At 42.7% G+C, this 12770-nt stretch overlaps 1 protein-coding gene across 1 annotated transcript; it reads right to left on the reverse strand.

Moving 5' to 3' along the window:
- Positions 1 to 1643: 1643 nt before the first annotated feature.
- On the reverse strand, positions 1644 to 12134 carry LOC311026039 (tubulin-specific chaperone cofactor E-like protein). The gene is made up of 8 exons (XM_084029346.1): positions 12058 to 12134; positions 9580 to 9722; positions 9365 to 9504; positions 9086 to 9267; positions 7845 to 8101; positions 7626 to 7752; positions 7429 to 7545; positions 1644 to 4520 (listed from the first exon to the last, which is right to left on the reverse strand). Exons 2-8 carry the CDS (start codon positions 9710 to 9712, stop codon positions 4175 to 4177), a joined length of 1302 nt encoding a protein of 433 aa, XP_083885472.1. The 5' UTR covers positions 9713 to 9722; positions 12058 to 12134; the 3' UTR covers positions 1644 to 4174.
- Positions 12135 to 12770: the final 636 nt, after the last annotated feature.

The following is a 12770-nucleotide window of genomic DNA, read 5'->3' on the forward strand; positions in this document are numbered from 1 at the left end:
TACGGAAAGTGCAAATTCTACCTTTTAAAATCGTTTGCAAGTGAGACAAAATATTACATAGTTTTCTTTATGCATCCAGGAGGGCACCGTGTGGGAACAGGGTCAAAGTATCCATCGTCACATGTTCTGGAGAATCCATCAAGCTTGACCTTCACAAAGAAGGTCCTGGACTGGATACCCGCCGAGCTCTGTTCGGAAGTCACCCAATCCATGGAGTGGGCCACTCTAATTCAACCCTTATGCCCAGCGGTTGGCTGTGCCCTGCCCTCCTCACAACGGTCAACCTCCTTCCAGTAACCCAAACCTTCTTACCCCGATGACTCCTTCACCTAGGCACACAATAGGCCCCGTTCAGTCCACACCCCCCTGCCCTCAACCCCACTTCATAGTGCAATGGGGCAGATCAAGGGGCAGATCAGAATACCAACTGTGCAGCCGGGTCCCGTTTATGCAGCAAGGTGCAAGGTGTGATCTAGCCCCCATCCAACTTCCAACCTCAGTCTGACCTTGACTTGAGAGTCTGTACTTTGGCACAATGGTGCTTTAAGCTAACATTAACAATGTCAATGCTAGCATAGTATGTCCACCATCTTAGTTTAGCATGTTAGAATGCTAACACTTCATAATTAACACTCATTAACGTCATTAGTTTTGCAAGTATTTGATCACAAACCAAAGTATTGGATGAAAATTCATGTTGGTTCCGAGGTAACATGAATGTCCGAACCATTGTCGTGACAATCATTCCAATAAGTAATGCCAACCTGTTGGAACCACTAGCTGAAAAGTTAGGGGATCACCAAAGACATGGTGATACTGTGATACTGAAAGAACCTCAGTAGTTACTTGAAGGGGAATTTCAGATTTTCCTTATTCCAAACCAGGGGAGTCACCAAGGTAAGACAGCGTATACTATATTTGTGTATATCAATGTTCAGAAGCTGGTACTTGATACATTCCAATAAAATGTGAAGAGACACAAATGTGTCTCTTCACTACCTTTCATTACCAAACCCTGAGAGGGGGGGTGGGGGGTCCTGCTGATGACGGTGGTTGGTGGCATAGATATCCCACACAGGATTAAGGAGTCATGCTGCTGGAAGCGGAGGAGGGGGGTAAATAAGAGGGAATGCCCCAGAAACACAACACTGCCTGACACGTATGGAATGGACTCGACTCAATCACGCTTGCCAGATTGAGAGAAGATCTGCAGAATCCCATCTTCTCCACGGCCAAGAATTCAGCCGGTGAAACGGAGCCGTGCATTCCGAACACGTACATTCAGCCTGTAACGTGATCGATGCCCCGACTCCATACCTCGGCTTTCAATCAAGACTCTGAAACGGTATACTGTCGTCTACACAAGGTGCTTTATACAATACCTATTGGAACCCCTTTCGACTATGTTTTAACTATGCAAATACATCCAAAAATTGATTTAAGGGGGTTATTGGGTAGCATTTCGAGGCATTTATAAGCAGAAATGGAATATAGTATTCATAATATGTTTTCATTAAGGTATAAATCAGCTGAAAATTATGAATTGTGTTTTCGTAAGCTTTGAATGAGACAGTAGACAAAAACTAGTGCGAGCCTCTCGGGATAAATAATTAATAATAAAAATGCTGGGATAAAAAGAAATATTTATAATTTATTTCTTAAAGAGGACGAAAGCACCATCACACAGTACAGGTGTAGATATGGCAATATGATCTCAAGAAGACAAGAATTAATCAAGAATCAAGATACACATTAACGGCACGAGGCAAAGTGTATTACAGATTAGCAACTATCTTTTATATTTTTTTCTTTATCTGTAAATATTCTTTGTATTTGGTTTCACTGAAGGATAAAAGTGAGGGTGAAAGAAAAAAAAATTACAAATTCCCATAAACAACACTGTTTCCCTGAAATAACAACAAACATATCAAGAAATATCAGAAAATGCAAACCACCATTTTACCACAATATCACTTAAAAAAAAGAAAATGCGTTATGCTCATCCCCGTACTTCCCATGTAAGCAACGTGTGTTCCGATATACCAATTTTCCCTCTGCATTCTTCTAATCCGCATTTAAAAAAAAAAAGTTGAACTGGTCATAATTCCCTCTTTAATTTCTATTTTATATTACTTTGAAAACATACCTTTCAAACACCTGTATTTATTCAAGTTTCTAGCCAAAAACAAAATTTTACATGATTACGTTTGAACACATCGTAATAGCGTTTTCTAATTTTTACTGAAAAGAGCTTGAAAGCATTGTGATGTAAAAGCTAACGTTAAGAAGCTCTCCTGTCGATTTCAACACAGATTAGTTAACAGGGTGCATGAGAATGTTCATGTTGTATTGTACTCATAATTTAGTATAACGCACGTAGGTCAAGACAGAAAAAAACGCACAACATATCTCCAGTTATCGACTACACACTGAGTAACTTTGCGTCGGAGGAGCGATCCACACAGGACGACTGCGCCTCAATGCATTATCACACACTTTCAGAAACACGGGAAAGCTCATCTTTCCTTATGTGTTCTTTACATTTTTTATCCTGGATGCTCACTTCACCCAACGCAATTCAAACAGCACTCTAATATTTAAAACACATGGGTTGTACAAGACGTGTACTTTTTTGCCCCTTCAATTTGGCAGCATTTGCCACTGGAAAATATTTAAGTCTAGGTAATTCAACAGTTCTATGCCATTCGTTCTTTGTGGAATCGGATCGATACTTGCTATCGGCCGATACGCAAGTTCAGGGATCGGAAAGGACGAAATGGTATTAGAACATCTGAACAGGAGGCGATCCTCAAGTTGTGTAGAAGTTTAGAGATACCTCACAAGGTTCATGGAAGTTTCAGGTTATTGGCTTTCTGCAGTGGAAGAGGTTGTTAATTGCAGATGGATGGTAAATGTGCTTTTCTATCTATGGTTTGATGAGCCAACGGCGAAGTTCAGGACCTTTACGCCCTGTGAAACGGCAGACAGAAGTGTCAGGTTTCGCCAGACGGAAGTAAAGGAGAGAAACTGAGGTGAGAGGGTGAGGGGGGGGAAGGGGTGAGGACCTATTGTAAACCTAAGCGGAAGTGTCCGTGACATGGCGGCTGGTGTGTGGTTACCACACCGACTGGGCCTCGGCGCTTCTCGGCTGCCTCTGCAGGGAGCGAGATAGAGCTGCTCCATTCATCATCCGGACAGCCAGAAGACCTGCAGTAACTTGAGCAGCAAGTCCCAGACCGGAGCTCACCTCAGACCCGAGCTCACCTCAGACCCGTCTTTCTGCCAGCGTGTCTATGCAGCGGCAATGTTATCCCCAGCACAATGCATTTGGGATTCCAGCTCACAGGGGTTATCTCAGGGTATTTCACTGCTATATAAGAGTCATGGAGAAAGATTGCGATGGGAAGAAGCAGGGAAAAAAATCCGTGTTACTTTTTCCAAAACACTCATGTTCCTGGAGGAGAACATTCTCCTGGGAAAATCTAGTCGGCTTTAATTAAATTAAAGGATCTGAGCCTGAAAATGTAAATAAAATCTAAATAATTCACCCCAACATGATAGTTATTATTTAAAGGTCACGTGTAGACTTTGTGTGTGTTCCAGTCAGGAAGCACGACACTAATTGTTTTGGCATCGTGTTGGCTTTTATGGAGACAAATTGCATTATTTTCACCCCAAACAGCCCCCCCTCCCCCCTGAGCATAAAAAGTTGCACTGTTCACAGTAAACAGGCCTCAAATGAATACGTCTCATGCGTGGCGCAAGCACCTTTTCATCCCAAAATCTCAAATCTTATCAGAAAAACACATCAATTTCACATCAATATGCCATTTCTGCATTCAAATTGGTATTCACGGCACCGTTGTTTTTTTTTGTTCTATCTTTCTGCAAACTATTTGTGCAACGTCTGGTTTTGCATATTTGTCACATGTGAGATGTAAACTGCAGTCTCACCTCAAGCGAAACAGAAATGTGAAGCTTTGTGAATGTGGAACTCCTATGTGCAAATATACTATTATATAGATTTTGTTCAATAATGGAGGACAGCAAACATCTTTTACATTCAAGGCTGAAATACTGCTTCCTCTTTAAATCCAAAAAAGAAAAAAAAAGGAGGCTCAACTAAGTACGTGTTCATGCGACACTCCTGAAGGTCCCGTCGAAGCCTTCCGACTCAAATGTGCGAGGAGCTGCAACGACTTTTGACCCGCGGCACCACCAGGATCTCGTCGCCATCGCGGATGCTGTAGGAGTGGAGGGCCCGGCTGCCGCACCTCAGCTCCTCCGGCCCCAGCATCTCCGACATCTCCCGGTTGATGTAGAAGAGCCGGACCCCGTTGGTGGGCAGCTGCAGCAGAGCGCGCAGGTGCTTCCTCAGGTCGCCCACCGTCTGCTCCAGACGGAGGCCGACGGCTTCCACCCTGTCGCCCCAGCGGATGTCCACCATGGTGCAGCGGGGGCTCAGGTCCACCTCGGCCAGCGGGGCCAGCGGGCCGTACTTGGAGACGAGGATGTGGTACCTTGGGTGGAAGCATGTTCACGTCACTGAAGGGCTTTTTGTGAAGGTAATAAAAAAGTAAGTACGGCCTGTGAGTTGACCGACAAAGCCAACGGGCCACGAGAGGCGACGACCAGACTCTCGCTGGATACACAGACAGGAAGTCTGGTATCTCGTTAAGCTCGTTATGGCCCAGTTATCAGCATGTGTTCCGTCTACTGCCACTAGTGTACGCTATTAGCTGCGTTTCCATTCACATCATTTTATGCACATTTTTGTTATATGACATGAGAAGTGCTGTATGAAAAAGGCAAAAAAAGCTTGAGGTTGATTTTGCCTTTGTTAAAAAAGAGTTGATGGTGCCGAGGACGTTTTTTTTTCGAACCGTTAATTTACACGACTGATTGCTGTCTTCCTAGCTTAGCTAAACAAGTAGGAAGACACTTCTATCCTGGCTCTCTACAAAGTCCAAAAAGTCAAATAATACACCTACCACCACTTCTAAAGTTCCACACATAGCAAAGGAGAGAATGCTAATGCTACATACGAGTAGCATGATGTAATGTGTGCATAGCTATTCATAAATACAATACAACATGCTAATCAGTGAGCTTTAGGTGTTGGTATGTGTTTTTTTTTTGTTTCATGTACTGTTTTTTGCTAAAATAATAAAATGGAAAAATTACATGATTTATTAAAAAAAAGTCTCTTTCCATCTGCCATTATTACGTCTCCTCTTTTCCAATGAGCCAACGTCTCCACTATAACTCAGATCCTTCCTTGAATTTAAGGCATTTCCAATCAGGTTGAGCATAAAAACGGGGTAAATCTAAACTCACCTTGTGTGGCGTCTGAGAGGCAAAAAGAAAACACTTCGAGTTCTCTGCCTCTTGCCCGCCGTGAGAAAGCTTCGCAGACACCTCAGGGGAACGGGTTTTGAGATAAGGACCCAGGAACGATTAAATAAAATCCAGGAGGGGAAAAAAGGCCTGCGCTTTCAAAGCTACTGTAACAGCTGGGCCAATCAAAGCGATTTCCCTTCCCTCCCCAAAAACTCCCCATACAAAGCCAATCCCCTGGTCTTTGGGGGGGAGGGTTCTGGCAAAACTAGTGGTCCACCCTGGGAATTCTCCTCTAAGGCCACAGTACACAAAGTGCCATTCTAAAAGAAACCATTTAACTGAGAGGCTTCATTAAATGGATTTAATGGAACTGAATAATGCTGCAGGTGATAACCAGTCAGCTTTCCAATTGTGTTTTCTGGCATTTTTCGATAATGGACCGTAAAGTAGCCGAAGAGCCGGTTTTGGAGCTGGCACAGACACTATCTGTGTTTCATCTAACCTCATTCTCTCATTTCCCAGTCCTCTAGTTGAAATAAGACCTGCTTAAAAAGTGAAAATGTTGATTTCCCCCTCTTACCTCCCATACAGGCCCTCAAAATCCACCATCCCAGTCCCCCTCTACCGGATTCTCTCATTTCTTTTTCAACCTAGTTCTCTCTTTCCTTGCAACTAATCCTTCCTGTGCAGCCGACACTTCTTTTATATTTGTGTTTCCTCGTCCCACAACCCCTTTAGCCCTTTCCCAGATTATCCCCAATTCTCTGCACCTCCGTTAGAGATTACTGAGGTGTATCAGTCGAATGTATGGTTCGAGCTGCGTTTATAGTTACTCAAAGCCGGAGTCAGACTGCGACCCACCCAGCGGGGCTCTGATCCCTCAGGGTAGCGAGAGTCACGGCCCCAATCCCGGAAAGGTAAGGGGATAGTGGTGCGTTCGCAGCTCACCGAGTGTGTCCGACACCCTCATAGCACCCACATGCAGGTCCCTAACCTCCAAACTGAGAACCCAAATACATAGACGTTCCCAAAGCAGGAAGTGGGAGGTGATATGATGGACATGACAGGAAGCCTGATATGGTTTAAAATATGCACAGCATAATCAGCAAGCGCATCTTTTATCTTGAAATGCAAAAGAGCGCCTTTACTTTGAAATAATTAGGAAGCCAGGAGATCTATTCCAGCTCCGATGACATCAGAGATGAGAATAAAAAAAAAAAATTCTCAACTTAAGGTTTGAGGTTGACAGTTCAGGTGTATACGTAAAAAAAAAAAAAAAAAAATCAACCTGCTGCTACCTTGTGTATCACTTTTCCCCAATCAGAGAATTTGCAGCACAAAGGAGTCATTGAGCAGGGAGAGACTGGATGCATTGTCTCACAAAAGGTTAGTTTCCCCCAGTCAGAGACTACACCTTCCTTCACAATCCCTCCGCAACATTCGGCTGAGGTTAAGTGGAATGCAGTTGGTGGAGAGCAATAATTTCACTGAGGAGTTATTCAAAATATTATGTCAAATATGTGAGGACAAAGAGGAGGGTTTCTTATGGATATGAGCTATGAAAACAACTATTATGGCGTAAAATACCATCAAATATGTGTTCAGAATCATGACACCTAATAACAAGGTGCATAAAGTATTATAAGCTCAGCATTCATAACGCTTTATACCTCCAAGGATAGTGTTTATTGTCCCAGAGGGGCAATTTGGTTTGCAGTAGTCAACACAGCCAATACACATCATAAAATAATTATAATAATAAAAAAAACATAAATACATATAACATACAGTCGATGCCATCCTGATAAAATTGCAATGGGATATGAAGCACTAAGAGTCCATCAGTCCTCATTAAAGTGATAGTTATAATGTGAATAAATGCATTATAATGTGTTATAAATGTGCTTATGATGCGTTACATATACACGACCTTCATAGAAAATATTCTTACTGCAGGTTTATTGTGATTTTACTGCATATTTTAAATCATATTCCTGATATTCGACTCTCGTTAATGTGTTAAACTTGTAATGTATGCTATAAACCGGCGTGTATTATAATGATAGTATACTGTATGAGTCTGAGTACCTCTCGGGGAGTTCTTGTTCGGGACAGTCCTGGTAATACCGGATGAAGAGCCTCTCAGCGTCCTCCCTCTCTCCATTCGACACTGTGCTGCCGTTCAACATCACAACGGACGGCAGCCTGCGGGCGCGCACATTTCGTCAGTATAAATATAATATATATAATATGAATAAGGACTTGATGCGTGTGTTTATACTCACTGTGCTAAAAGGAGGCTGCGTCTCTCGTGGGAGGTGTAAGGCTCCAGTAAAGGAATCCCCTTTGCTTTGACTTCCTCCAGCTTGGGGAAGAAGTTCAGCCTCTCGATGTCCTCCCATTTACTAAGCCCTGAATGAACAACGACACCACAGATGAGTTTTAGGAGCCACAGAGATGTATGTACGCAAATAAATCCACAGCACAACGCTCCTCTCCCAGACCCGAGTTGTTGAGGTTGATGCTGCGCAGGTCGGGGAAGAGCCGCTGCAGCGTTTCCCGAGAGTCGACCACGCGGTCCAGGCTGTTGTTGGCCAGAACCAGGGTTCGCAGACTCGGGTACATCCGCCCAAACTTCCTGACCTCGGTCCAGTCCTGCAGCCGGTTGTCCGTGATCTGCAGCAGGCGTAGCGACGGACAGGAGGACTGGGACTCGGACACAGCGTTGTAGCCGTTCAGGCACAGGAAGAGCTCCTCCAGCCTGGGAGACGAGGGGGAGGAACATAAAGCATCTTTAATACATATCTTTTTTTCCTATCTATAATCTCAACATCTTTGCAAACGAGGGAAACCTCAAATATTCACACACACTGTTGACCAGTGTGTTTATTTATCATTTCTTGTATTCTACTATATTACCTTTTTTTAACTGTTCTGTACATTTGTGTTATACTGTGTACATAATCTATCATTATTGTGTTTTGCATCTGCTGCTGATGCTTTTGTTATCTGCACTCCCCTTTTGCTGCTGTAACCCTGCACATCCCCCCACTACTGATTAGGATTATCTTATCTTATGCTTTCGAGAATAAATAAAGGTTTGAAATTCAATTCAATCCTAAGGCTAAATCTGCATCTTATGACTTTGTTGCAAATTCATAAAAAAGGTGATTTCCTGTGCAGTTTTCAGCAGATATTATTTAAAGTTTACAAGAAGGAACTTTAATTTTGTGTTGTTTTTGGCGACCCCTGTGGACAATATTGGAAGTGTTTCAGAGCGCCAGAATCCCTTCAGAAAACCTGTTACAGGAGCAGGCTCCTTAAGTCTGCCCTGTGCAGTCCTGGTTCTGGTTCTCCCACGCCTCCCTTCCCATCAGCGGACCCAGTGGGGACCAGTTGAGGCCCCGATGGGATCTGAGCTAAAGGAGTTTCTGAGGAGCCTGAATGATTTTTTTAAGAAATCTGACAAGGTGGCACTGATGGCAAATATTAACAATAACCACATAGAAAAAAAGTCAAATTGTCGCTGATGGGCTTGGTTTACTTATGGAGGCATCAGTATTAATTTAGCGTCTCATAACCAGGTGAAAGAACGTTTGGTGTTCTCGTGAGTTTACAGCAGCAGAGACTCCAAAACGATGCTGTTTTTCTATCTTTGACACGATCCTCGCCATAGAACAAACAAGGGAAACACATCGGCTGTCCACTGGTCTCCATCTGTCCCGCGTACGCCTGCATCACTCACTCCGGCGTGTGACGCGTGAGCGTGTGCACGCTGTCCCAGCTGATGTGCGTGTTGATGAGGACGAGTTGTCGGATCCTGGAGAACACCTCGGCCATGCTGGGCTCCAGCTGGATGCTGCTCAGAGGGTTCATGCTCAGATTGAGGAAATCCAAGTGGGGGATGTTGGAAACAATGGCACTGATCTGGCAACGAAGGAAATAAAAAAATAAAAACGTTTGAGAGAAGATACATTTGATTTTGTTGCACAAACGAATGCATGAGTCTTTGCAGGAGCCTGACCTCGGCCCAGTCGTTGAGCTGATTGTGAGACAGGTCCAGCTCTATCACGTGAGCACAGAAGGCTGCGATGTCCGACCGGTCTCCAGCTTTAACGATTCCAGAGTCACTCAGCACCAGGATGCTCGGCATGAACAGGCGATCTGCGAACAAGCCGGAGTTAAGTTGAGCAGACGTCACGCGGCTTTTTAAGAGAGTCAAAGGTTCATCTCCCTCACCTTTCACGGGGGATCCCGGCGGGCTGGGCATCACCATGACTCCTTGGCCGTAGGGGAAGTTATCGGGGTTATATTTCTCGCTGAGGACTTGGACGAAAGTGCGCACCTCCTCTTCGTCAGAGGATGACTCCATGGTACCAGCCCTGAGAATTCAAGGAGAGAAGAGAAGTTGGTTAATTTCGTCACAACAATTACTGTACACACAGAGATGGGTTATTGTCGACAGCACTTCCCTGTTAGACTGAGCCCTTAAAGACTTTTCTTTAAACGGGTCACAAACGTATGGTTTAATTTTTAAGGCTGAAATCATTTATTTTTACCTTTAAAATCTCTTCTCCAAGGGAGACCTGGCCAAGGTAGCATCATACAAAATAAACTGTATAAACATGATATAGAAATAATTCTCAAATAGGAATAAAAATGGGACAATATTTTTATTTTATTCCATAGCAACAGCAAGTATTTGTCAAATTTGTTACCACACAAATTTTTGTTGCTGTGATAAATAAATATGTTTATTAACGGTGCAATTTTAATGAAAGCAATAAATAGCGTATTTGTGTATTTAATATGGAAAACAAGTCATCATTGTTACATATAGACGTTTATACAGGGCATAAAATATGTATAAATTAGTTCAACAAGCCCCTCCCCCCCCTCCACTGGGTCTTGTTGGCAGACATTTTCCTTCTGTGTCGAGGTCTAAAAATAACCCATCAACATTAGAATAACCGAGCAGACACAGAAGCAGAAACGTGAGCTGCAAAGCCAGAGCAGGTGCACAGTTATCACCTCTGCAGCTTAACCGTCTGACCCATTGGTCAATTAAGAGATTATTGTTTTTTGGTGGTCGATCTCATTGATCATGTTTGAAACAATTATTTTAGTAAGGGCTGGGGAGCATTGCTTTTTGATGCTTTTGTTTCGGATTTTAATATATAAAGAAAACCACTGGGGAGCTACAGAGTTATAAATGCACCCTCCCTTTAAGGCACAATAAGGACTATTATAACTCCAAAGATAAATAATTAAAGTACGGAAACCTTCCTGTCAAATCTGGCAACCATTTCTAAAACTCATAACTTCAAATAGCAGCTAAATAAATGTAAAAAAGCATAAGTGATGGTTATTACTGCAGCCTCAGTTTCATTACTAATAAGTAGTACGAGGAGCAGTAGTAGTACTAGTATCAGTAGTACTTTAGTCCAGTTTAAGTACCCGATTGAATGCATTAATCAATTAGTCATTAGATGTTTTTATTTTATATTCAGTATGATTTTGTGATGACATCATTCATAGCAGCACACGACCTGGACCTTGCAAGTCCACAATCCAGCACCCAGGACTCCATTCAACCCCCCATCAGCCCTATCGGTTTCAGACAAACGGGGTCTGACCATCTTATAAAAAAATAAAAAAAACTCAGGTGTGTTTTTGCAAAACGTCCCAAGCGTTGCGTCCGGACTCTGTCTGATGTTTCTGTCACAGATAAGTTTCTCGTTTCACAGATCTCGCTGATTCATCATACCTCTGATGTAGACCAAAGGAAAGCCACACATCAGATCTCCTCCAGCCGCTGAGAGAAAATGTTGACGACAACTTTGATGAAACGAGCAACTGAGGGAGGGGAAGGGAGCTAAAGTGGGGTTTGGGAAACCAGAGAAAACTACACTCTTTACGCTCATGCAAATATAAAACGTCTTCATGGTAAATGACACACTTTGCTCCACTGAGGCTTGCTTTATGTGTGAACATATGCCAGACTAAAAAGGTGATATTTAACATTATAGAGACGCCTACCCATTTAAAAACCCGTACATACTAAGTTATAGTTCTGAGGTCATCAATTCAACTCCCAGGCACTGATTTTTCTTCGGGCAAACCGAACAAAGAAAGTTATTTCTCGTAATAAAAGTTGAACTATTTAAAAACGACTCGCTGCTGCCCCCCGCGGCAACAACGCGAAACCGAATTTAAGTTACACTTTTACACCGAGTAACGAATAACGTTTAATTGCCGTATTGCGGCCGAATTGATTGGCGACCCACAACGATTCGAAAATGATCGAGAATATCACCGTGTCTCTTATATACACGCAGTACCGTTAAAATAGTGGTTTCGTTCGACGGGGTTAGGCGAAACATTCTTCAAGCAAGATAAGCACGGCACGTTAGGGGGAGGGAGGGGGGACGACCGAGGCCTGGTTCTTCAATGTCGCTCATGAAAAAAAAAGGGAAAAAAGCACAAAATAACGTATTTAAAATTGTCATTTATTCGTTTTACTGCAACACACGAGCTGTCGGGTACAAAGGTGTGCAGACGGTGCATTCACCCTTTAGATAAGATAACGAGACTCGGTTGCTGCTGGATTCGCGTCATTATCACGACTCCCACGTTATGTTTTTGTTGCTATTGTATTTTTTCCGTTTTTTGTTACAACACATACGGAATATTACGTCGAGGACATATTGCACTCACCGTCCCCGGAACCCCCTCGCTGGCCGTGTTTGTTTTTGTTGTTCTTCGGGGGTGACAGTTTAAGACACGCCCACTTTTCCGGACGTGACGTTGTTTAAATGTCTTGTTTTGTTTCCTCGTCAAAAAGCCATGCACAAAGAAAAAATAGTTCGGGAATGAACGAGTCACATGTGAAATTTAGTTATACGCTGACAAAATAAATATACAAATGAGAGTTTAAAGTTTAATTTGAGTTAGATAAATACAATACTAATAATAATAAACACCAAATTAAGGCGTATTTATATTTTAAGTTCCATGCAGTAATGGGAAGAAACCAATTATTTTTAGGTCATAAACCTCAAAAAGCGTCTGTCTCTACATGTTGGCCCTGTGATAGACTGGCGACCTGAAACAGTTCACAATGTGACATTTCATAAACATATTCGCTGTATATTTGTTTCTTGGCTCCTTTTCTTTACAATTTTGAGAATGTTAAGAGTATTTTTTTTAGTATAACAGCCAAACCTACTGGGAGGAAAAACCTGTAAATGCTGATCTGTGTCAATACTGCTCATTTAAACTCAAATAATCAGAATAAACTCAAATAATCAGAATAAACGGCGGCCTCTATTGCCATCTAGTGGAGAGATGAGAGCACTGCAAGAGGGGAAAGCATCCAAATTATAAAAGGTTAACTAATCTGACTAATCTGGATCATTTTGCTGTGTAAA

Source organism: Eutrigla gurnardus, assembly GCF_963514095.1.
Source record: "Eutrigla gurnardus genome assembly, chromosome: 15".
Taxonomy (NCBI): Eukaryota; Metazoa; Chordata; class Actinopteri; order Perciformes; family Triglidae; genus Eutrigla; species Eutrigla gurnardus.

Bases quoted from the DNA above. Each gene is read 5' to 3' on its own strand.
- LOC311026039 (XM_084029346.1), bottom strand. From the start codon at position 9,712: ATGGAGTCATCCTCTGACGAAGAGGAGGTGCGCACTTTCGTCCAAGTC. The intron at 9,268-9,364 runs GTCAGGCTCCTG...CTTCGTTGCCAG, and splicing joins AGCTCAACGACTGGGCCGAG to ATCAGTGCCATTGTTTCCAA. The intron at 7,753-7,844 runs GTCTGGGAGAGG...TTGTTCATTCAG, and splicing joins CATCAACCTCAACAACTCGG to GGCTTAGTAAATGGGAGGAC.